At 37.1% G+C, this 27,576-nt stretch overlaps 1 protein-coding gene across 1 annotated transcript; it reads right to left on the reverse strand.

Moving 5' to 3' along the window:
* On the reverse strand, positions 1–22,827 carry LOC113065975 (vesicular, overexpressed in cancer, prosurvival protein 1-like). Its single transcript, XM_026237503.1, has 6 exons — positions 22,823–22,827; positions 22,627–22,648; positions 17,122–17,180; positions 6,313–6,390; positions 6,052–6,185; positions 1–3,425 (listed from the first exon to the last, which is right to left on the reverse strand). The coding sequence occupies exons 1-6, from the start codon at positions 22,825–22,827 to the stop codon at positions 3,217–3,219; spliced, it is 507 nt and encodes a 168-aa protein (XP_026093288.1). The 3' UTR covers positions 1–3,216.
* Between the last annotated feature and the right edge of the window lie 4,749 nt (positions 22,828–27,576).

The following is a 27,576-nucleotide window of genomic DNA, read 5'->3' on the forward strand; positions in this document are numbered from 1 at the left end:
AAAGTCTCAAACAGTTTATTATTGTAGTGGATGGTTTCCGGACATCGAGAGCGGTTCACTTCGACTGCTTGCTGGTGTGTCAGTACAATTTCACAGCTGTCCTTGACACTCTGCGCTCACAAGTTCATGAAAATAAAACAAAACACCATCTGATCTTAAGTTAAACAAACTCTAACTTCAGCAAATGGACTCAGTCTGTCTTTGCATAGTTCAGCTTCAAGAAACCATGAACCATGTGAGCACTACTACAAAAACAACACTTAGTTGAATGTACTTGAGGTAAAGCCAATCCTATTGATGCTGGCTAATGTTCGAGTCAATAATAAGTTTATAATGGGGACTGCTATGATGCAATCAATGCACTGTAATACCCAGTCTGTGGAGAGTTCAGTCCTGATCCCAAAGCTACATTCTGTTCAATCACGACATCAAGAATAGAAACCAGCCAGCATTCACTATATCAATCAAGACTCAAATATGCAAAATACGTAACTTTAAAGTCAGTTTTTTCCACAATATGTACCAAACAAATCACATGTTGAATTAACATCAAGCAAGCTTAAATAAAAACTTCAGGACCACATTGAAAGTTCCCTTCTAGAATTCTAGTAATTCTCTCTAAATCAGTCGTATTTAATAGACTTAACCATTGCTTTTAAAAAAATGTAGGGATGCACCGATATGAAAATTTTGGCCGATATCAATAACCGATAATTCTTTTAATATGAAAACTTAACCGATATGTTGGCTGATAAATCTGAATTTTTATCCATTAAAAGGCATTTAACACCTAAACATAACTCTAACATAAATCAGCCTTACAAATAAATTTAATAATGCAAACAAGTCACTGGACAACATAACTTGCCTAAAAATAAATTATATTTATATCTCATATATATCTCAATACATAAATCATGTGCCATGGATAAATTAGACTAAATAACCTTCGCACCAACAACAATGAATATATTTTAATTAAACCGTATTGATGAAAAAAACAAAACAATATGGTTTATATGGTCGTATGGTTTAACTATGGTGGTTATTATTAATAATATATCAGTGAGTTTGAAAAAGAAGTATCTTAAACTAATAACACTGTTTCAAATAGCAGTGTTTCTGTAGCTGAAGAGCTGAATGAATGCTTTGTTAGCAGGCTAATAATACTGTATGAAAATCAGATCTTTATACAACAGAAACATAATATAAAGAACTTATATATGCACAAAAAGAAATGCACAAATGAACTCCAAGTTAAACGTGCTAACCAGAATGTGTACCTTGTGGATGTGCTCTAACAAAGCGATGAAACATGAGTGAACAAACATTCCATAGCATTATTTTACAGTAGGTATTGATCTCAGTATAACTTGTTGCAGTTCACTGTATTTTCCTTTTCAAAGTGATTACAATAATATTTCAAGCAATTAAAGACCATGGCAAATAGTGCGCATCTGAAGCGTCTGAAGGAAATAATGCATTATTTATCGGCTCAAAGATATCGGCCAAATTCTCTTATCGGTTTGATAAAGATAACAGGTAAATTAACATTTATCGGTTGATATATCTTGCATCCCTAAAAAAAATTATGTTGATGAATGCTATGAAGAACATAGGTCATATTTCATCTTAAAAACAGAAGATAATATATTTCAAAGTTTGGTTTTGTTTTTTTGTAATGCTAATTCATCACATTTGCCCAAATTATTCTTACAGTGCTTAATGTGTAGATAAGTGTAGAAAAAAGGTTAATTAATGGTCCTAAAAATATGCATGATTTGATGCCAATTATTATTTCTTATTTTTAATTTAATTTAATTCAGGTTTTAAATGTGACCCACACATTTCTCCATAATTTGCTGCATTCTGCACTCTTAGTGTAAAACAACAGTTTAGCAAGCAATATGTTTATCCAGTGATGGCATTGCAATGTGACAATTTGCTTCACATTTGATCCTTTTCTATTCTAATGAAGAGGCCTGAAATGAAATAAAATCACTCCCTCCAAATAACACTCAGCTGTATTTCTCATCATATGCACATGTTTCAATGGTAAATGTAGTTCAATAATTAATTTGCACAGAGGGCCATTATCGGGGGTGAACTCCAACAAAACAAGACATGTAAGCCAAAACAAGCTTTTGCAATTTTCCGACCCATCCACAAAAACAGGGCACTATGGGTGTAATGAAGTGTACAAGATGTGAATAAACCTTCCTATCGCTGGCTTCAACAGACTCGCTCCATGAGTTCATCATCTATTTCAAATGAATACCCACAGAAGAGATTCCTGACCCATTTGGGATGGGAACAAAAGGACAATTTCCTGTTTGTATGAAAGGCGTTTCCACCACTGAATAAAAAATAAAAATGCAACTTTTTATCTCACAGTTCTGACTTGCGATTAAGACTTTTTCTTTGAATTTTGTGGTATAAACTGAGTTAAGACAGAACTGTGGCATATAAACTAGCAATTGTAAAGACAGAAATACAAGATGTAAACTCACGATTGCTAGAAGTTAGAATTATGAGATTTAAGTCACAGTTACCTTTTTATTATTCCGAATTTTTTTCTAAGAATTGTTCGATAAACAGTCAAGTTATACATTTCAATTCTAAGAAAAAAAAAGACAATTCAAATATTGTTTTCTTACAATTGTGAGTTTCTTGAAGTCACATAAAAGTCAGAACTGCGAGATAAAAGTCACACTTAGCTTTTTAATTTTGATTCAGTGGTGTTTGGGAGGCTCAGGTGCCATGAGTACTGTGACCCGTCATCATTATCGCATGATACTGTAATACGATAAAACGCATGATCGGAGATAAGAAGCACTATCTACAGTACGTAACTCCCTGCCGTTAGGATTCTGATGGACGGGTGATAGATGTATTCTCCACGGCATCTCATCCTGTTCTCCAGAAGGTCAATGGGTTCTTTCCACCTTGTCGAGGTCCACTTCAGCCGATGAGCCACTTTTCAAAGAAAGGGGAAACTCTCAGTATCTTCAATGCTTCACGTCCTGACAGCGCTTCAAAGCTCTCTCAGCTAGAGAAGTCTGTTTGAAACTGTGCATCCATCAAGACGTTTGTTCTCCTGTTGGCTCCTCCGTAGTGCGCCTGTCAAACGATAAAACAACAGACTGGGAACAGGCAAGAAAGAGGCGTCCTGAAATCAAGCAAATAAAAAGGAGAGATCCTGGAGACGATGGTCTCTCATTGTGAGGACTGGCTGTGGTTCTTCTTCTCTGTGTTCTTGAAGACCTGCTCGTAGGAGGGAGGTGGATGATTGCAGTAGGAGGGCGGCGGAGGGTACGAGCTCAGCATGTGTGATGGAGCCGGCTGACCCGGGTATGCAGGGGTCAGGGTCGTTGTCATGGCGCCGCAGGGGTCACCGTAGCCTTGCATGCCCGCTTGCTGAGAGACTGTTGGAAAAACATTGATTGAAATCAAGTCAAGGTTTACTGATGTAGGTCAACATGCTGTTACTGGAATCAGAGCTGTGCAATTAATTGAAGTACAGTTTCAATTTCAGCCTCCAACAATTATGAAAATACAATAACAGATAAAACAATTATTGCACCCACTCCCAGCAGTGCGCCTTCACTCTTCCATAAAAGCCCAATTTCATGTGCAAATCAGTGAAGTATTGTGAAGTGATGTGCTTGATTTATTAAAGTTGATTAGATTTATCCATGTTTTTCAAGCACGAAAGAGAATTTGCGCAGTTGCTCAGGAGGCTTTCTGTGCCTGCGCATGTAAAGCGCTGAGCTCAAGGTCGTGCCTAAATGGTCAAATACACATAAACCCTCATCGGTTATGTAATAAGTGAATGTAAACAGTTGAGAATGAAAATACGTGTGCAACAGTAAATTGAATCTGTGCAGCTCTTAAAGCTCTTCATGCATCTGATTATGAGATAAACCTTGCGCTCTTATTTCAAGATCGTTGTTAATGCTGTGGTTATTTTAGTTAGTTTAATAGTCATACATTCGGTTCATCAGCATTGATAAAACACATTTGTCATTCAATGGAACTGTGCGTATGATTTAGACACTTGCTTTTCTGCTCCGTCCATGCAATAAATACAGCTTTCAACTGCTCAGGTAACGGCATCGGTAAGATGCAGAGAGCCATTGACGAACTACAGAAAAGTAGTTTAAAAAAATCAACTGAAAAGGAACATTTTGGTTACGTAACCCTCGTTCCCTGAAGGAGATGTTACGTTCCATCGCCACAGTTACTGTACCACTGCCGTACGGCCGAGGCACACGGTCTCGGCTCCTCAGCGAAAAACTGAATGTGCGACTGCTCACGCTTTCCTTTCATACCCGCGCGGCGGGGCGAGGTGTGCGATGCAAATCTCGCACGCCAACATTCATTAGCTTGTTTTGTTAACACTCGAAGTGATTTGTCTCTCTAGCGAGATCCCAATTCGTCAGTCACTGATGTAAGGTCTCTGTTCCCTCCTTCAGGATACGTAACCCGAGACAATGTTTTATATTAATCATGTCTTTCTATTTATTTAAATCACAGATTCACATGGAGCTTTTTCAGCTTTATAATATGTTTGTAGATGCAGTCTATCGTTCAGATGAAGGAAACTAGATCTCAAGCTGGTCTGGGGACTTTGATTCAGTCTCCTATTGATGCCAGTTAGGTTTTGTTTTCTTCTTAAAATGGAGCACTTTGTTTCTCAGCTTCGTGATCTATTTTAAGATAAATGAGAGCTTTTCCTTTTTTATGTTATTTTGTGCTCTAAATAAAACTCTTTAAGAGATAAAAACCAGGGAATTGCCGTCTTAATCAGATTCTCAATTCAATTTTCCTCTCGAGCAGCAAATATAACGAGTCTCTTCATTTTCCCTCAGTACAGATAGTTTTGAGAGCCAAACTAAAGTGACCTATTTTCTTAATGCAAGTTTTAGTGGCTGGAAAAATATGAATATTTAATATTTCACAATGAATATTGCCAATTGTACACATCTATTTTTTTATCTTGAAATGTAATGAGTGCTACTCTTCAATAAGCAACAGGGATGTGTTTTCATGGAAACTGATGTCAGCTGTATGCACTGTACATTATTTGACATCATATGCATTGTGTCCGATCACTTCGACTCACTTCGACTCATTCTTCATGCAAACACGTATGTGATTTATACATGTATAATAAAAGCCGAGCAGGAAAGTGTGCAGCAATGCAAATAAACGTTGAAATGTGCAAGTTTTCCATTGTTTTGAAATTATGACCACAATCACCAGAATGGCTCATTTTCAGTTTTCTGCTGGTTTGGCACAGACATGGGGAATAAATCAGGTCAGTGGTGAAGTGCCAACCTTGGCTTCGGGGTTAGGGAAGAAAAATCAGCTGCGCATCACAGAAATAAATTACACTTTAACAGAAATTCACCTAAAAAACATCTGTTTTAAACTGTAATAATATTTCACAATTTTTACAGTATATTTGATCAAATCCATGTAGCTTCTGAACAGTAATGTGAATAAAGATAGTATTTTCAAGGAAGGTTGTTGCCTAACTTCGCTGTCTACTCTAGAATGGTCTATGAAGTCAATATCTACCTTGTTCACTTTCTTAATAGAAGTTCCTGCTCTTATTGCGTTTGATCGATCAGTTCATGTTTAAAAAAGAAAGAAATGTTCATCTTGTAGTCTTTCGTCTGTAATGTAAGAACCTGCTTTTCCTCAGAAATGACTCTCTGTTTCTCCTGCTCAAGTTTAACAAGCGTCTGCGTGCTGGTTCAAGAGGGAAATCACACCGCGATCGATGGCAAACTCGAGAAGCTTACACCCACTTTCCACAACGCAATCAATTCCTCTTGGACATAATGAAGTGAAGCCTCATGGAGTATCCGGTCCTGCTGTAAAGATGTCACATTATGCCAGTAAAATCTGAAGCGGTTTCCTCTCTCTCTCCTTGAATGTCTTATAAATGAGTCCAATCTTCTGGAAGATCAGGTTTTGTGAGCTACGCTGGAGAGCGTCAGTGATGGTTAGGGTCCAGATCTGTGATGGAGAGTGAACGCTCACCTGGCGAGCTGACCGGGTGTCTGGTGAAGGACACGTTGAAGGCAGGCTCCTCGCTGAGCGCAGACGCATACATCCTCCGGCGAATGAAGAAGCCAGCGCCGCAGCAGAACAGCACAGCCATCATCAGCAGCAGCCTGCGAGACACACACACACACACACACACACACACACACACACCACACACACACACACACAAAAGCTGTATAAGCTGTATAATTTGCTCTTAAAATAAAAAAGTAAATAAAAAAAGGCGGTTCTTACCAGAAGTACCAGAGTCTCTGGATGGAAAGCGCTCGGATGCAGCAGCGAGTCCCACAACAATCCTCATACGAGCGACATCTGTGGAGAAACCAGGAGTAAGAGTCAAAACAGCTCGCTTCATTTCCATTTCCAACCAACCGTGTGCATGGATCCGAGCCCTTCACCGAGAGCCCATAACATCTCGCTTACAGAACACACGATGATGAATGAAGCCACGGCCAAGTGAACACTAACACATCAGAAGATGAAGGAGCAGAGGAGATCAGATGTGCTCACAGGAGTTTAAGATCCTCCTTTCACATTTTGCGCAACTAAAAACCGTTCAGAAACCTGCAGCGATCAGAGTCAAAAACACATTTCTGAGATTAGAGTTGATCTCTCTAGTGCTGTCTGGTATCAAATCAGTGAAAACACTGGTGTAATTCTGCTTTTCTTCATTTCTGATGATGTTCTCGTACAGTCTGAAGTTAATAATCGTGTTCTCCTCTCGCTGGTTCCTCATTAATGGCTCATTAAGTATGCTAATGCATCACAGTCGTTCTGATGGGGCTCATCGGTTTCTCTCAGCACTCGGATCATTTCACAATATGGTGCCGCTTGGAGAAATTTGGTCTCAGTTTGATGGGAACTGACTGCATTTTTCACACCGTTTAGAAAAGGTCTTCTCAGAAGAAAGAAAACTGCTGGATTCATCCTTTGAGTTCACTAAAGAATGACTTAAAAACACATTAAAGGGGGGGTGAAATGCTATTTGATGCACACTGAGTTTTTTACACTGTTAAAGTTGGATTCCCATGCTAAACATGGACAAAGTTTCAAAAATTAAGTTGTACGTTTGAAGGAGTATTTCTGTTCCAAAAAAACTCTTCCGGTTTGTCACAAGTTTGGGAAAGTTTTTTTCGAGTATGGCTCTGTGTGACGTTAGATGGAGCGGAATTTCCTTATATGGGTCCTGAGGCACTTCTGCCGGAAGAGCGCGCTCCCGTATAGCAGAGCACTGAGAGCACAACAGACTTCACTGATCAGAGCCAGAGCGTCGCCAAATGTCACAAAAGAAGTGTGTTTTTGGTTGCCAGGGCAAGACAACCCTGCACAGATTACCAAAAGAGAAACAGCATTAAGGGACCAGTGGATGGAGTTTATTTTTACAGAGCATCAACGGAGTTGTGCAAGTGTTTGTGTTTGTTCCCTGCATTTCGAAGATGCTTGTTTTACAAACAAGGTCCAGTTTGACGCCGGATTTGCACATCGTTTATTTCTTAAGGATAATGCAATCCCAACGAAAAAGGGTCACGATCGTGTGTTGGAACCGCATGCGGTGAGTAAAACTGCTTCAAATATCTCTGTGTTGTTAACTTAGCTATCGGCGTGTAAGCACATCAAGTAAACAACATGCGATGTTGTCATCAAACTGCACTTTACACATGTACAGCTTAAAAAAGTTGTAAAAAAAGTTCAGTTTCAGCCTCTGGATCTGATTCTGGATAATAAATAAACGGCTGAATCTGACTGTTAGCCATGGTTTGTTTTGGTTGGTTTTGTCCTCACGGTATGTCACAGCTTCCAAACGCGCTCAACGCAAAAGCCTACTGGCGCTCGTGATTCTTTAGCTCCGCCCACACGTCACGCCTCCAGCCGCTCGTGTTTTTCCGGGAAAAATCGGTACAGACTATCTTTCTCTTATAAATATAATAAAACTAAATACTTTTTGGAGTTATGAAGGATGCAGCACTACTCTATAGGTACTCAAGATTAACAGGATATTGAGTGAAAACGAGCATTTCACCCCCCCTTAGGCTTTAAATGACTCTATTCAAACTAGGACACTGTAAATACATAGAAGGAAACAAGGTGAGTAGAGTAGTATTTTAAAGAAAAATGAAGAAACAGAAAAATTATTAATACATAAATTATTATAGTTTTTAATTTTCAAATGCACCATTTATTCATTTTACTTTATATTATTACAGGGTTTTATAGGTCTTAATCTCAATAATTTGCCCAAGCCTTAAAAAGGTTTTAAATTAGAAAATAAAGTGTTAAATTCATGGCATTAAATATTGAATAAACTGCAAAAACTTTTTTTTCTGTATGATTATTAACCATACAAATAATACAAAAAACATCTTTAAATCATGAAACATTTACATTTACAAAATTAAGAAATTAAATATTGTTTTCTGAGAAGTCTTGTTACTTTGCTTCTCAGTGAATCTTTAGACATTTTAATATTTACCATACATTTTTTATTTATTTTGTAAAATGTTTTTTTTTTGTCATTAAATGCAATAAAAAAAATAAAAAACAAAATGTAAATTAGAAACGTTGTTACAAATAACTGGAAAATAAAAATAAATTAAATCTAAATTGAAATATAATATTTTTTTGAAAGATTGATGAAATGACAAAAACACAAAAAATTACTAAAACTTAAACTAAAATTTAAATAAATATATAAAATGACTGTGTATCACTGACAAACAATAATTAATGCCCATTTTTGTTCCCAGAGCGCCTTTGGTTCTGTCTGGAGCAGAATGAATCAAACTTAGTTTCACAGCTTTCTGCAAACGTTTCTCTGACCGAAGAGTGCGAAACAGCTGAGAGAAAACCCAACATGACAGCTGAAATAAATGATGGTCTGCTCATCTCAGACAGACGAGGACTTCTGCACCCGGCTCATGATCCATCATCGCCTTGAGCCCTTCATTCATGTTTAATCAGTCAGATCGTTCATTACATAGATCATCTCACACTGACAAAACTCAGTGTGACGTTACAACAAAAAACACAACAATATCTAGAACCCACAAGCAACTTTAACTCCAAATTACAAAGACATGGCTAAAACTTGAAATGAAACATGACATTTTGAAGTAGAAAATCTTCGCTTTTTTACGACTATGAAAATGATTTTTACAGGGAATGCATGTTATATATTCTCTAATATATCCAAGAACTGGTGTCATCACTATCTTCTGCCTCTCTCCTTGATTTCTACAGGGTTTGATGATTCCTGATCATTAATCATTAAAGCTTCTCAGCATATATTCATATCTCAGGTAATATCTGCAGAACAGTGCACTGGAGCATAGCTCTGACACACCGTTCCCACATCTCACTATTTCCACACAAATAGTGTCAACATTGCTAATAATCAGAAATGTTTCTTGAGCAGTAAATCATCATATTATTCTGATTTCTGAAGATCATGTGACACTGAAGACTGGAGGAATGATGCTGAAAATACAGCGGAGCATCACAGAAATACATTACACTTTAACACAGATTCACACAGAAAACAGATCATTTACATTAGAATAATATTTTTCTTTTTACTGTATTTTTATTAAATAAATGCAGTGTTAAGCACTAATAGAATCAGATGATCACAAATACAAATCTGACGGAGATACAAAATGGTATATGGGTCCTGGAAAAAAGTGTATCTTGATAATCTCTTGATCACTACATAATTAATATGATGTGATTTATATCTTGCTAGCAAATCATCCTCATGATGACCATCTTTAATATAAAGTGGGACTTCATTTCCTGCATGGCGTGTATTTTCTCTCATTGGTTTCAGAGAGTGCCGTATCTCACACTTCACATCGTTCGTATCTGATGGAGTGCAGTGAAGTTTCATCAGTAATACTTCATTCATAACTAATTCATATCACTGAAATACTGCTGAACTTCACCAGCTGTCACTCACAAGTCCCTGCATCTTCAGTTATTACATACTGTGGATATTTCGGAAACAGTTTCAGCTACCGATAAGTTTCTACAACTAAATTCCTTCTTCAGAATTCTGCAGATTTTAATGTAAAAAATTACACACTTCAATAAATTAATAAATCATTACTTTTTTTTTGAATCAGGGACACATTAAATTGATGCCAGTAAAGACATTTATAATGATATAGAAAATTTCTATTCCAAATAAATAATGAAAAATATTACTTAAGGTTGTTCAATAAATAAAATAATCAGCTGTCATTAATGTAACGAATTTAAGAGAAAAGCATGTGCTAATTGTAATATTTGCTTAGAATTTTTATTTTATTTGATCTATTTATTTTGGCATGTTTCTTCATGTCGGTTGCACCGTGTATATTTTAATTTTGGGGAACAAAATGTCTCAAATATGACATTTCAAATATGATTGATCCTGTACAAAAAACTATATAGTATAAGAATTTATATATATATATATATATATGTATATATACAGTATTTTTTAAATTTATTAATTTAGCTGTTTTAATGAAATGTACAGTGCAGAAATTAAAGAGTTGTACAGTGCAAGCAGTGCAGGTCATGTCTTTTAGGAGGCAGTTACTGTTTTTTGGACACAAATATACAATTATTTTTATAGAATAGAAAGGTCACTCTGACCGTCTGATGTAGAGGTGAGCCTGATTTCACCAACTACAACATGTTCCTGGTCAACATCCTTGTAGATCCTGGAAAAACATTCCAATCAACCAATCAGAATTGAGATATAACTTCACAGGAAATATCAGTTTTAGGCTCACAATCAGGTTTAGGTGCTACTACAGCCTTGTTAGCCAGCTATCATTTCACACTGATTTTAGGAATAAATTATGGGTAGGGAGGCAGGGATTGGGTTAAGTCTATATTTTTGGACAATAATGTTGATCCAGGAACACGTCTTACTTGGCAAAATCACAGCGACCTGATGTAGACGATGTGGTTTTATTAACAAAGTTCGGAAGGAGCACGATAAGATAATCATCCAATTTGGCACAGGTGCATCTCGTTTAGCTAATCATCTTAACTAGCACACAAGCGTGTATATATCCAGTCTTCCTTCCTCCTGTCCCACAACGCTTTTTAGGCATGGACTGTTTGTCAGCATTTGGGTCGCTCTGTCTGTCATCTTATCTCAGGCCCAATCTTCCTTCCAACGAAGATATCTATACCGGGGATTTTTCAGATCTGCTGCTTTCTGCTGGACCCATGATCACTCTTACCCCACCAAACACGGCCGCTGAGCACCAACAAGCGTCATCGTGTCAGCTGCTCTTCTCTCCAAGCCACACGTTGTGGCCAGAGATCGTGCAAATCCCCGTTCTTTTTGAACGTATCTTTTAAGCGAACGAATCAGAGTTGTCATCCACACTGAGCGAGTTTCATATGAGTCTGAAAGAGATCGAGAGCTCTCATTGGTGAACGAAAGGACTGAACCGGTACGTGTCGAGTTGAATGAACGGATGAAAATGCCATGAACTGGTACAGCCTCTGGACCCAGGTCAGTTTAGCATGTCAATCTTGCAAATGCAAAGCGCAGTTATAGGTACTGCGCACATACGCTTGTTTCCATATTCAGCATACAAAACATAATTCCACGTTTAATCCCCGACTTATGAACATGAATACATGCGTTCATATGAACTGTCTGACCAAACAATTAAAATGCTAATTATGCAAGGAAAGACTCGTGCTTTGCTCATCTGAACAATTTAAATAGACTTTATATATAGAATGCGATTATGAAGACGCTAAATGCAGGTTTCGCTGCTAACGTTTGTTAAACGACCTTATGACCTAACTCTGTTGGATGACGATGCCACTCTTAACCACGAAGCAAAGACATTACATTTGCTTTACTGTGCATGTGTAAACCTCACCGAGATGATACAGACATAAGTTTCATGCAATATTCTGGCAGGACATATTTCACCATTTACTGGCATGAATACTCAGAATTTTCTTAAAAGCAACTATAGCCTCGTGTTTTGCCGCAGGACAGCAAGTGTGAGTACATTTCTGTTGTCTTTTTAGGAATGTAATATGAAAAGCATGCAAATTAAATATCTTTAGAAACGGCTTGAATTTGAATATCACATTACTGCAATTAACATTACTGCTATAGACATATACAAAACTAAACATGCTACATCGTTTCAAAAGCCTCTGTTTCCACAGTCCATACTACGACAGGAAAACAGCATCCCAAATTTATTTGTCAGAAGGCAGAGGGCACGAAGACCTATTAGTGGTCAGACCAAAAAGTTCACCGAACCCACTTCAGCCAATCTCTGTCTGGAAACAAAGGTGGTAAAGAAAGTGTGATGTTTACAAAAACCGCCAACTCAACATTCAGCACTGGTTCAGCAAAAAATGAAAATGTGCTCAAATAAGTAACGTCATGAACAATCTTGCTTGGCTGTGATCTGCTCTGGTTCTTCAGCATCCAGCAGAGCTCGAGGTCAACATGTTTCTCTCTGACCACAGCTTCACGTTTCAGAGCTTTACCTGTGATGATGATGATGATGATGATGATGATGGATGCTGTCTGCAGTGGTTTAAGATGATAAAACACCATTCATCCACATGGAGAGAAACAAATCATAATTCATCCAAACTTACACTTTAAATCTCAAAAATAATGAATAATGCTTGTACTCGGCAGGCTTAAACACAGTTAGACAATACTTTGTCTTATTTTTGAAAACTCAATATAAAGTCTATTCCTGTGATTGTTGGCATGCTGGGTGAAACCAGTGGCAGTGTGGATGCTGAAGCAGATAATTAGCCATTGATGAGCTTTCAGCAGAACATCTGTAGCTGAAGCTCCTAATTACCAGCACAGCCCTTTGATTTAACCAGCGTAGACTTTCTGATATCTACTGCAAGCCTGCGTTCAGTGAGGTGTAAAGCAACTCTCAAGAAGTCATGCTTTAGAAATAATTATTAGAAATAATAAAGAAATATACACAGCTATGGTCAAAAGTTGCAGTATAATGTTCATTATTTTACCAAAATAAAGAGAGAGATCATGCAAAATGCATGTTATTTTTTATTTAGTACTGGTCTGGATAAGATATTTAACAAAAGAAGTTCACATATCGTCCCTCGGCTCTTAATGCATCGTGTTTCCTTCTGGATCATCAGTGAATGTTTGAACCTTTTTTAATAGTTGTGTTTGAGTCCCTCAGTTGTCCTCAGTGTGAATAGATGGATCTCAAAATCATACAGTCACTGCTGAAAAGGGTTCAGATATGCAAAAGATGCTGAAAAACTGAAGAAACAGCTTCTTCTGAAGAACAGAGTTCAGTTAAACGGTTCAGAACAAACAAGGGACTCATGCACAACCATCACAAAACAGAAACACACCGCTGTGGACCATTCAGCTAACAACACAGTATTACGAAATCAAGCACATACTGTATAAACTTTAGGAAGGGAATCTTTATAAATGTAACTATGTAAACATCTTTCATGTGAAATCACATATTAAGGTTAGTGCTGAAAAAACAAACAAACATGCATTTTGTATGACCCCCCTTATTTTGGTAAAATTTAGCAAATGCAAATTTTGACTACAACTGTAAATATAATATTTTTATTAGTATTTTTAGTTTAATAAATCAAAATCATAAAATATTAACCTTAATTTATATTGTGTATTTACATTGATTAAAACCTGGCACTAGGCCTGTCTGATATAAACAAATGCATTTAGCAACTAAACTGTGTTGCAATGGTTAGTAAAGAAGAAGCTGGATTCTGCACAGTATTTCTAATAATCTAGTAATAATAAATTCCCCAATTTGATGTCACCACCAGCAAGTCTAAATATGTGCAATAAATCCCTGCCATGATATGATCGTCTATGAAACATGCAAGACTGTGTCCAGGTAAACTGAAAGTCTTCATAAAATATAAAAGAAGGCTGTATCAATATTTACAGCTGTTCAAAGAAATCTTTGATCTATATTTAAAAAGTGACACAGATCATACTGTATAAAGCACACGTGATCAATAAATGATGACAGTCCACACAACAGCAACTGAAATAGATACTGCATGAAAAAAACAGTACAGAAATACAGCATTATGAGTTCTGATCTGACAAATAAAGCTCCTGATCCCTCAGATCTGTAATGTGTACAGCAGCGCTCGCTCCGATGCTCACGGCACGCCTGCTGACGCTTGAATCGACCTGGAGCAGATCAGAGAAGGGTTTCTGGAAGCTTTTAATCTTTCAGGAGGGATGGAGACAGTGGCAGAAAGCTGAATCATCAGAAATAACACAGTCTGTTCGCCACGATTAGCCTGTAAACATTAGAGTTTGGGATGATAGAAACTCCACCTTAAACACAGCATTGCTGCAAATAAAGAACTATGGTTGAAGTTTAATAGACTTACAGAGAAAGGTCTATAATTTACTTTAGATATCAATAACACAGCAACTTAATCAAGGGATTAACATTTCTAAATGTGCCAGTGTAACACTAATGAGCGGATGGTATTTCAACCATCTGTTCCATATTAATGAATCCTGACTCTCTAACACATTCTGCACTCAAAACCAGAACGTGAGTAAACAAGGACCTTCGTTTTACAACATCTTCCAACATAATTCACCATCTGGGTGCCTGCAATATCCTATGACAGGGTCACATTTATTGCACCTTCGAGACAGTCCAGAGATACACGCCGAGCCTCAAAGGAAAGACGAAACACATTCCACAACACACACACACACACACACACACACAAACACACACATACACACACACACACAAACCTTTCTTAACGTTCTTTACCTTCGTCATTTAATTACTAAGATGTATTTTGATAGGTTTGTGTGTTGCATAAAATGGTTAATCATGTTATGCGAGGATTATAAATTGCTGACTTGTAAATTGGAAATGTTTTTGGAATGAATGTTCTCAAATAGAAGCATGAGTTGTAACCCTACCCCCCTGACCAGGTCGTAAAACTTTATGACCTAACTCAGAGAACAGCAAAGCCAGCTCACTGGTACCTTTTAAAAACGTATTTCTAAACATATTGACTGTGTTGCCTTTTTGGTGCATTACATGTTTTCCATAATCAAAAAAATAAATAATTGGATTATATACAATTTTATTGTGTGTTAATCAAACTTTAAATGTGTGTAATTCTGCATATGAATGTAACATACAACACACAAACAGAGGCGTGAACCAGTCAAGCCATAAGAACTGACACAGGAAGTTCCTCCTTCTCTTCTCCTCTTCCTCGTCTACTCTCCACTCTCTTTTCTGCACTTCCGTCGAGCTTCCATCTCCATTTTCTTTTGTTTTCTGTACTAAGTTCCTCTCTACATGAGGAAGACGAACGCTGACGCATTACGTTCGTTGGACCTTTGGAATATCGTGCGTGTCCGCAGCAGCCCCGGAAGACACGAGAGAACACACCAATCACAAAGAGACACATGCAAGTATTATTTTCTAGAGAGATTGAAATGCTGCTTAAAGTTTGTCTATTACCTTTTCAAGGTGATTTGATTCGTTGTTGTCTTTCAAAAGGTTACTGTCTGTGAGTTTGCATAACTGAGCGTATTCTGTGATCGCGCCTATTCTCTCTCTCGCTCTCTCATCCTCTCTCTCTCCCTCATTTGGTTTCCGTTATGTCTTGTACAATGTTTACTGTCTGTATTGTTGTACGCGTATTTACTCTGTGTGATTTGTAGTTTGATGTATTATTAGTTCAATTATTAAAAACCAATATATATTCATGATTGCTTCTGTCTAAAACGCTCACGTCACGAGTCAATGAAATTTCTGATCTTACAAGCTCTTTACTTTTCAGTAACCAAAATTTCATAATGATAGGATAATGTTTTCATGGCCAGATAATATTTTTCCTTGAATTATAAGAAGTGATAACTTTACTGAAAGTCGATAAGTTAATCTTACGGCCGTTTGCTGAACAAACCACTGTTTGATTTGCGGTAATTCACAGTAAGAGATATCACTGTAATTGATATGAAGAATGGAATACTGACATATTAATGAGTAAATTACAGTGCCTTTTAATGAGTTATTGATATATACAATTCTTGTAAGGTGTAATTTTCTGTGTGTCAGGGTCTAGGCTTCAGCTGCGTGATGGGTTTGCCATCTCACACGGATCAGATGCGTGTTCCTTCACCAATCCAGCACGTCCCACTGAGCCCAACTCCTGCTTTATCTGCAGAAAGCCATGCAATCATATCCCCCAAATGAGCACCACTGCAGTTACTACACCAGGACACAATCAGAGATAAAAGCAGGCCAACCGGATGTTCAACAGCATGAATCCTTCGACTTATGAACAGAAAGAACGTGCAACATTATAATTAGAGACCTGCGATGAACTCCTCACAGACTCCAGAGGGACAGAACATCAGCCTAGAGCTCTTAAAGGGACAGCTCCCAAAAAATCAAACATTTACCATCATTCTGTCATTGTTCCAAACCCGTATAACTTTCTTCAACTAGCTGCTCTTTTACATTCAAGGACAATAAATGATACCAGAGCCTTTAAGCTTTGAGATAAAGCAAGTGCTCTGAATCCATTCAACAACCTCCTTTGGAACCTTTAAAAAGTATTATTAAATACTTCATTTATTATTATTATTTTATTTATTGTTATATAAAGTTCCACAGGATCTCTGTGTTATCTCTTCACTCCAAGCCCTCAAAACTTACTTCTTTACAATGTTTCTTAATTGAACGCTTCAAAGGCTGAAAGTCTGTCTGCTCTATTTCCAGAGCTGGCATTATCTCTTTAACTAGATGTTAACTTGTCACCCACAAGCGCATGCAGTGTTAATGAACACGGATTTGAAGCTTAAGTGAAGGTAATGGCAGATTTTCTTGGGTCAAACCAATGAGGCTCATCACGGTGGTACACCACAAAACAGAGTTAATGCACGTCTGAGGTCATAAAATAAAAGACATAAAAAAACCACTGTTGCCAGATGAAGAGAAACCGTCAGAGAAAGACAAACGTGATTGTACGTACATGAAATAGATGGGGTATCCTCCTTCAATATACCAGCAGTACTTCTTTGCTTCTATGCACTGCAAAAAAAGAAAATAATAAATGTATTCATTAAACTTAAGATACATTTAATGTACAATTATATATTATGTTTAGACAATATTCTGAAAATGTTACAGAATTATTCTTTTATGATTATTATTTTAATAACATTTACCACATCCTGGGTAAATTAACTACATATTCACATTTTTTGCATCCTGATTTGAGGTTTCTGGACACTTAAGAACATCTCAATGTCATTAAAGGAGACGCCTAAGATCAAAGCAGGTGGAGTGTGCAATGAATCAAACAAGACAATGACATGAAAGGCAAACAAATGAAAGCACACGCTGTGAATCTCTGTAATCTGGCCATCCTCAGCCAGGCCTTCCAACTAAAACAACTTGCTGTGGCTCATGAGAAACTCTTCACAAACCAAACAAACCGCAGATCAGTGTTGGCTCTACATTTCTGTTGTCTTTTTAGGAATGTAATATGAAAAGCATGCAAATTAAATATCTTTAGAAACGGCTTGAATTTGAATATCACATTACTGCAATTAACATTACTGCTATAGACATATACAAAACTAAACATGCTACATCGTTTCAAAAGCCTCTGTTTCCACAGTCCATACTACGACAGGAAAACAGCATCCCAAATTTATTTGTCAGAAGGCAGAGGGCACGAAGACCTATTAGTGGTCAGACCAAAAAGTTCACCGAACCCACTTCAGCCAATCTCTGTCTGGAAACAAAGGTGGTAAAGAAAGTGTGATGTTTACAAAAACCGCCAACTCAACATTCAGCACTGGTTCAGCAAAAAATGAAAATGTGCTCAAATAAGTAACGTCATGAACAATCTTGCTTGGCTGTGATCTGCTCTGGTTCTTCAGCATCCAGCAGAGCTCGAGGTCAACATGTTTCTCTCTGACCACAGCTTCACGTTTCAGAGCTTTACCTGTGATGATGATGATGATGATGATGATGATGGATGCTGTCTGCAGTGGTTTAAGATGATAAAACACCATTCATCCACATGGAGAGAAACAAATCATAATTCATCCAAACTTACACTTTAAATCTCAAAAATAATGAATAATGCTTGTACTCGGCAGGCTTAAACACAGTTAGACAATACTTTGTCTTATTTTTGAAAACTCAATATAAAGTCTATTCCTGTGATTGTTGGCATGCTGGGTGAAACCAGTGGCAGTGTGGATGCTGAAGCAGATAATTAGCCATTGATGAGCTTTCAGCAGAACATCTGTAGCTGAAGCTCCTAATTACCAGCACAGCCCTTTGATTTAACCAGCGTAGACTTTCTGATATCTACTGCAAGCCTGCGTTCAGTGAGGTGTAAAGCAACTCTCAAGAAGTCATGCTTTAGAAATAATTATTAGAAATAATAAAGAAATATACACAGCTATGGTCAAAAGTTGCAGTATAATGTTCATTATTTTACCAAAATAAAGAGAGAGATCATGCAAAATGCATGTTATTTTTTATTTAGTACTGGTCTGGATAAGATATTTAACAAAAGAAGTTCACATATCGTCCCTCGGCTCTTAATGCATCGTGTTTCCTTCTGGATCATCAGTGAATGTTTGAACCTTTTTTAATAGTTGTGTTTGAGTCCCTCAGTTGTCCTCAGTGTGAATAGATGGATCTCAAAATCATACAGTCACTGCTGAAAAGGGTTCAGATATGCAAAAGATGCTGAAAAACTGAAGAAACAGCTTCTTCTGAAGAACAGAGTTCAGTTAAACGGTTCAGAACAAACAAGGGACTCATGCACAACCATCACAAAACAGAAACACACCGCTGTGGACCATTCAGCTAACAACACAGTATTACGAAATCAAGCACATACTGTATAAACTTTAGGAAGGGAATCTTTATAAATGTAACTATGTAAACATCTTTCATGTGAAATCACATATTAAGGTTAGTGCTGAAAAAACAAACAAACATGCATTTTGTATGACCCCCCTTATTTTGGTAAAATTTAGCAAATGCAAATTTTGACTACAACTGTAAATATAATATTTTTATTAGTATTTTTAGTTTAATAAATCAAAATCATAAAATATTAACCTTAATTTATATTGTGTATTTACATTGATTAAAACCTGGCACTAGGCCTGTCTGATATAAACAAATGCATTTAGCAACTAAACTGTGTTGCAATGGTTAGTAAAGAAGAAGCTGGATTCTGCACAGTATTTCTAATAATCTAGTAATAATAAATTCCCCAATTTGATGTCACCACCAGCAAGTCTAAATATGTGCAATAAATCCCTGCCATGATATGATCGTCTATGAAACATGCAAGACTGTGTCCAGGTAAACTGAAAGTCTTCATAAAATATAAAAGAAGGCTGTATCAATATTTACAGCTGTTCAAAGAAATCTTTGATCTATATTTAAAAAGTGACACAGATCATACTGTATAAAGCACACGTGATCAATAAATGATGACAGTCCACACAACAGCAACTGAAATAGATACTGCATGAAAAAAACAGTACAGAAATACAGCATTATGAGTTCTGATCTGACAAATAAAGCTCCTGATCCCTCAGATCTGTAATGTGTACAGCAGCGCTCGCTCCGATGCTCACGGCACGCCTGCTGACGCTTGAATCGACCTGGAGCAGATCAGAGAAGGGTTTCTGGAAGCTTTTAATCTTTCAGGAGGGATGGAGACAGTGGCAGAAAGCTGAATCATCAGAAATAACACAGTCTGTTCGCCACGATTAGCCTGTAAACATTAGAGTTTGGGATGATAGAAACTCCACCTTAAACACAGCATTGCTGCAAATAAAGAACTATGGTTGAAGTTTAATAGACTTACAGAGAAAGGTCTATAATTTACTTTAGATATCAATAACACAGCAACTTAATCAAGGGATTAACATTTCTAAATGTGCCAGTGTAACACTAATGAGCGGATGGTATTTCAACCATCTGTTCCATATTAATGAATCCTGACTCTCTAACACATTCTGCACTCAAAACCAGAACGTGAGTAAACAAGGACCTTCGTTTTACAACATCTTCCAACATAATTCACCATCTGGGTGCCTGCAATATCCTATGACAGGGTCACATTTATTGCACCTTCGAGACAGTCCAGAGATACACGCCGAGCCTCAAAGGAAAGACGAAACACATTCCACAACACACACACACACACACACACACACAAACACACACATACACACACACACACAAACCTTTCTTAACGTTCTTTACCTTCGTCATTTAATTACTAAGATGTATTTTGATAGGTTTGTGTGTTGCATAAAATGGTTAATCATGTTATGCGAGGATTATAAATTGCTGACTTGTAAATTGGAAATGTTTTTGGAATGAATGTTCTCAAATAGAAGCATGAGTTGTAACCCTACCCCCCTGACCAGGTCGTAAAACTTTATGACCTAACTCAGAGAACAGCAAAGCCAGCTCACTGGTACCTTTTAAAAACGTATTTCTAAACATATTGACTGTGTTGCCTTTTTGGTGCATTACATGTTTTCCATAATCAAAAAAATAAATAATTGGATTATATACAATTTTATTGTGTGTTAATCAAACTTTAAATGTGTGTAATTCTGCATATGAATGTAACATACAACACACAAACAGAGGCGTGAACCAGTCAAGCCATAAGAACTGACACAGGAAGTTCCTCCTTCTCTTCTCCTCTTCCTCGTCTACTCTCCACTCTCTTTTCTGCACTTCCGTCGAGCTTCCATCTCCATTTTCTTTTGTTTTCTGTACTAAGTTCCTCTCTACATGAGGAAGACGAACGCTGACGCATTACGTTCGTTGGACCTTTGGAATATCGTGCGTGTCCGCAGCAGCCCCGGAAGACACGAGAGAACACACCAATCACAAAGAGACACATGCAAGTATTATTTTCTAGAGAGATTGAAATGCTGCTTAAAGTTTGTCTATTACCTTTTCAAGGTGATTTGATTCGTTGTTGTCTTTCAAAAGGTTACTGTCTGTGAGTTTGCATAACTGAGCGTATTCTGTGATCGCGCCTATTCTCTCTCTCGCTCTCTCATCCTCTCTCTCTCCCTCATTTGGTTTCCGTTATGTCTTGTACAATGTTTACTGTCTGTATTGTTGTACGCGTATTTACTCTGTGTGATTTGTAGTTTGATGTATTATTAGTTCAATTATTAAAAACCAATATATATTCATGATTGCTTCTGTCTAAAACGCTCACGTCACGAGTCAATGAAATTTCTGATCTTACAAGCTCTTTACTTTTCAGTAACCAAAATTTCATAATGATAGGATAATGTTTTCATGGCCAGATAATATTTTTCCTTGAATTATAAGAAGTGATAACTTTACTGAAAGTCGATAAGTTAATCTTACGGCCGTTTGCTGAACAAACCACTGTTTGATTTGCGGTAATTCACAGTAAGAGATATCACTGTAATTGATATGAAGAATGGAATACTGACATATTAATGAGTAAATTACAGTGCCTTTTAATGAGTTATTGATATATACAATTCTTGTAAGGTGTAATTTTCTGTGTGTCAGGGTCTAGGCTTCAGCTGCGTGATGGGTTTGCCATCTCACACGGATCAGATGCGTGTTCCTTCACCAATCCAGCACGTCCCACTGAGCCCAACTCCTGCTTTATCTGCAGAAAGCCATGCAATCATATCCCCCAAATGAGCACCACTGCAGTTACTACACCAGGACACAATCAGAGATAAAAGCAGGCCAACCGGATGTTCAACAGCATGAATCCTTCGACTTATGAACAGAAAGAACGTGCAACATTATAATTAGAGACCTGCGATGAACTCCTCACAGACTCCAGAGGGACAGAACATCAGCCTAGAGCTCTTAAAGGGACAGCTCCCAAAAAATCAAACATTTACCATCATTCTGTCATTGTTCCAAACCCGTATAACTTTCTTCAACTAGCTGCTCTTTTACATTCAAGGACAATAAATGATACCAGAGCCTTTAAGCTTTGAGATAAAGCAAGTGCTCTGAATCCATTCAACAACCTCCTTTGGAACCTTTAAAAAGTATTATTAAATACTTCATTTATTATTATTATTTTATTTATTGTTATATAAAGTTCCACAGGATCTCTGTGTTATCTCTTCACTCCAAGCCCTCAAAACTTACTTCTTTACAATGTTTCTTAATTGAACGCTTCAAAGGCTGAAAGTCTGTCTGCTCTATTTCCAGAGCTGGCATTATCTCTTTAACTAGATGTTAACTTGTCACCCACAAGCGCATGCAGTGTTAATGAACACGGATTTGAAGCTTAAGTGAAGGTAATGGCAGATTTTCTTGGGTCAAACCAATGAGGCTCATCACGGTGGTACACCACAAAACAGAGTTAATGCACGTCTGAGGTCATAAAATAAAAGACATAAAAAAACCACTGTTGCCAGATGAAGAGAAACCGTCAGAGAAAGACAAACGTGATTGTACGTACATGAAATAGATGGGGTATCCTCCTTCAATATACCAGCAGTACTTCTTTGCTTCTATGCACTGCAAAAAAAGAAAATAATAAATGTATTCATTAAACTTAAGATACATTTAATGTACAATTATATATTATGTTTAGACAATATTCTGAAAATGTTACAGAATTATTCTTTTATGATTATTATTTTAATAACATTTACCACATCCTGGGTAAATTAACTACATATTCACATTTTTTGCATCCTGATTTGAGGTTTCTGGACACTTAAGAACATCTCAATGTCATTAAAGGAGACGCCTAAGATCAAAGCAGGTGGAGTGTGCAATGAATCAAACAAGACAATGACATGAAAGGCAAACAAATGAAAGCACACGCTGTGAATCTCTGTAATCTGGCCATCCTCAGCCAGGCCTTCCAACTAAAACAACTTGCTGTGGCTCATGAGAAACTCTTCACAAACCAAACAAACCGCAGATCAGTGTTGGCTCACTCGTGTTCATTTCAGTTTGAGGGCGAATGAAACATGATTTTGTGTGGAAATACAGTGCAATTTAGTTATTTAATTTGAAACTGAACATTTCTGCTGAACATTAAGAAATACAAGGAAATGAAAAAAACGAGTTCCATCCATATCATCCAGTTTTTGAATCACTGTCAAATATTTCATTGTTTGAACTCTTGTTGAACATCACACAGAAAGGCAAAAACTTGATGATGCAACCATCATGAAATATGAAGGAATTTTCAGCATTTTCCATATCCTGGAAGAAAATAGAAAATATCCTGGAAGAAAATTACCAGTAGGCTATATAAACAATTAAAATGTATAGCATCATTAAAAAATTTTTTTTTTTAAATAAGGAATCACAGTTTCCACAGAAATATTGAGCAGCACAACTGTGTTCAACATTGATAATAATCAGAAATGTTTCTTGAGCAGTAAATCATCATATTATTCTGATTTCTGAAGATCATGTGACACTGAAGACTGGAGGAATGATGCTGAAAATACAGCGGAGCATCACAGAAATACATTACACTTTAACACAGATTCACACAGAAAACAGATGATTCACACTGGAGTAATATTTCACAATATTACTGTTTTTACTGTATTTTTGATCATATATACATTTATAGTGGTAGTATACATATAATAATGGTGAACTAAACAGACTTCTCTCAAAAACATAAAAGAATCTGATAGATCCAAGACATTTGTACTGTAGTAGAAGTAAAAATAAACCCCTAAATATTAATATTTTAACTCATCTTGCAGCATTTGTTCAACAGATGTGAATGACATCTCAAGATCTGCCCACTTTCTATTACTTTTCTAAGTGACTGGACTAGCAATATTTGACTGGAGGACAATAAAACAAAGAAAGAAAACTGCACTTGATCAATACATAATGTGGCTCTTTTGACCTGAGCCTGTAAGGAAGCACACAGAACACTTCAGTAACCATCCAGACACACAAACACAAACTGACTTATACACAACCAAGCAGAAGCCATACTGACCTCCTGAATATAATATAATCTATTTGTAATGTAAATAATGTAAAAATGCCAAAATTACTTCCAACAGTGCATTAGATGCACAGATCCCAGGTCACATATTACATGGATAGATCAGTTCACCTCCAAAATGAAAAGTCTTTCAGATGATTCCAGTCAAAGTTATATTAAAAACTGTCCTGGCTTATGATGGCATTGGCCGTGATTTTAAAGCCCAAAGAAGTGCATCCATCCATCATTAAAAATGCTCCATATGGCTCTGGGGGTGAATAAAGGCCTGCTGAAGCAAAGTGATGTGTTTGTGTAAATGTCCACAACTGTATAAACCACAAGCTTCTATATTTATATAAATCCCACATGTGGAAAGTGCCAGTAAAAACAAAAAACAGGAAGAAATTGAACCAAGGCTGTTTTCCACGGCAGCGTTAGTACTTCAGCATTAGTCATGTAATGACTAACACTGTGAACAGCAGCAAAGCCAAAGTTTACAGACTGTTTACAGATCCGAGTGTTTGCCAAGCAATCCAGGTCTGTGATGAATATGCATTAGACACATCTAGTCTCACCGCACTGATGCCTTGGGACGATATCAGCCGCGTATCAGTATCAACACAGCCATCTGAACGTCTACTGTCTACCCTCCGGAGTTCAGAAAGAGCTGAATTAATGTCAACTCTTACACGCAAACCTAAAATCAACATTCATGCACTTATGTTATTTGCAGCAGCAGCATGATGAAGACAAAAAAAAAAGATATTACGAGTGCTAAAACCCCGCCATCGCTACGCTGGATTAAATTAATAGTGGAGTGCCGAGCGTTTCTGTCCTGCTAAGCGTTTTGCTGATGATGTTAGCTGACGTGATGTATAAGCTTTCTCAGTGAGCAGATCATGAATGTTAAACTGCACTACAGTCAACAGTCTGGCTACTGTACACGAGACTAGAAACTTGTGATATTACATTTCATAAAGCCGTGAGATTGTGTTTCGCCGGGCGAATGAGAGCAAACTGGGATTCAAGGCAGACAAAGATCCACCAGTCAGAGGAATGGCTTGTATGTGTGTGGGTGGAGTTATCCAGAAGCAAACATCTCTCTGTCACTGCGTTGGGCACATGGAGAAATAACTGAGATCTGACAGCGAGAGGAAGGTCACAGACGGCCAATTAACCCTGCGAGTCAGCCGAGAGCTTTCATTAGTGCGTCCAGCTGTCCTCAACAACACCGCTTTACCAGCAACTTACTGTACGCACAGCTGAATCATAGAGTCAAACCGGTGGCCAAGATGCTGTATATGCATTAAAAATACATTCTGAAGAGCAAGCATAAAACACTCCTTAAAAACATGACTCATCTGGATGCTGATCCAGTCGGACAGATTTCCTAACACACTGAACGGCTACAGTAGCTACTGTACACTCTTCTTCACAGCTCAATCTCATATTCACAATAAAACATTAGTCTGCTTAATTTTTTTATTTGTCATTTTTCAAAAAGAAAAAAGAAAACAACTCTACATACTGTAATGCTACTGAAAACAGGGTACAGGTATTCACTATTAACTATGACTTTTCTCAGTAAACTCCTAATTTGTTAGTAAGGAAGTTGTTTATGCATGCTGATGAGGAACTAGTTCATAGGGAATAGAGTTCCCTAATCTCAAGTGTTACCAAAAAATAAATTCAGTTTCTCCAACACTGCTGTGCAGCTCATATATAAATATCCACGTCAAAACAAACAAACAAACAAACAAACAGCAGACCTTCTGATTCTCTCAGGGATAAAAATCAAGCCTTGGTCATAATATACTTATGACCACATTATTCCACTATGCATGAAAAGAGAAAGATAATGCTGATTTCAACAGTCCATAATTTCTGTTGAAGATCCGAAAGGTCACAGTTTATGGTGTAAGCAGGCCGTGACTAGGATGGCAGTTCCTCCCATGAGTCGTTTAGCATGGCCACCTAACGATACGAGCTTTAGGACTAAATCCAATCAGATCTCAAGCCCTCTCACCAGGGAGATCTAGCGGGAGAAGCAGTCTGCTGTTTGTGAGAGCTCAGGGCTTGAGTTGCGTGTTTGGTTCAGAGAAACAATGTCATTACCAACCTTCTCATGCTAGGAATCACACATGCACTTAACTGCTCTCGGCTAAAGAACAACAGTTTCATAAGAGAAGCCAGCTGGGAGGAACATCCTCTGGGAGTTTGCTGGTTTAGATTCGGTTGTGTCTCAACCTTATTCCGCCTCTTCCTCTGCAGTAATGTCCTGAATCCTCTCTGTATTAGGCAGAAATTGGAAATGGTTCCAGTTAATGTGGAGACTGGAAACTCCTCACACACTGAAAAAATGTTATGTTGAATTTACTTAATTTTATTACGTCAAGGGGTTGCACGAAATAAATTTATCTAAATCCAGATATATTTTTTAAGTTGAGTGAACTTATATTTTATAAGTTGAGTTTACTTATATTTTATAAATTGGTTGTACTTATATTTTATACATTGAGTTTATTAATCTCTTTCAGTAATTTCAGATTAATTATATTCATAATTTTAGCTAAAACTATTTTGAGTAGAATTTACTCAAATTAATTGTGCAACCTAAACAATTTAATCGTTTAATTTCTACATACTAAAAAATAGTTTTAATCCAATTTATTTTTATCTATTGTATCTTTCATTAATATTCAAACAAATAAAGCAAACCCAATGTTTTTAATTCTAACTTTATTTCTCTCATCCAAGATATTTTTGCTCTCTCAAACAAGAGTGCCTGTAATGTAACTCAGTAGTCACCATTTCTCAGAGACCTCAATACATGGTACACCACACACAATGACGGTAACAATCAGTGAATAGTGTTTGAGTATAAATGGGTCATTTTGAGTAGAAAAAGAACTTCAGGCATCACAAAAATGAATGTCACTAAAAATAACATCAAAAGCAACCATAAAACAGTGTAAATACAACTCGAAAACTGTGAAAAGTTTAACATTTTTAATTATTCATGCCCCAGTGCATGATGGGAAATACACTGAAAAAAAAATGATTCATTGAATTTACTAAAAACAATTATTTAAATATAGCTAAAATAAATGGATTGCAACCACTTACCATAATTTTTTTAGTAAATTTAATGAATCATACCATCATAATCAATTTGTTTAAAAACAATTAATAATTATTAATTAAAATCAAAAACTAAATTTAAATGGATTAATCTAGCTAAATTGATTTACGCTTAATTTAATTGGGGCCATAATCGTTTTTTTCAGTGCAGAATCAGGACTTTGTGTCTGTGACACCATCCTCTCAGACGGTTGGCCCACGGTCAGACGGATGCATGCTGACCAGAGAAGCGGTCAGTCTGCCAAGCCTTCCACAGACTGGCTGGCCACTGACACAACAACTCATTTAACTGGAGCATGC

The sequence above is a fragment of the Carassius auratus genome, chromosome 49 (genome assembly GCF_003368295.1).
Source record: "Carassius auratus strain Wakin chromosome 49, ASM336829v1, whole genome shotgun sequence".
NCBI classification, from domain to species: domain Eukaryota; kingdom Metazoa; phylum Chordata; class Actinopteri; order Cypriniformes; family Cyprinidae; genus Carassius; species Carassius auratus.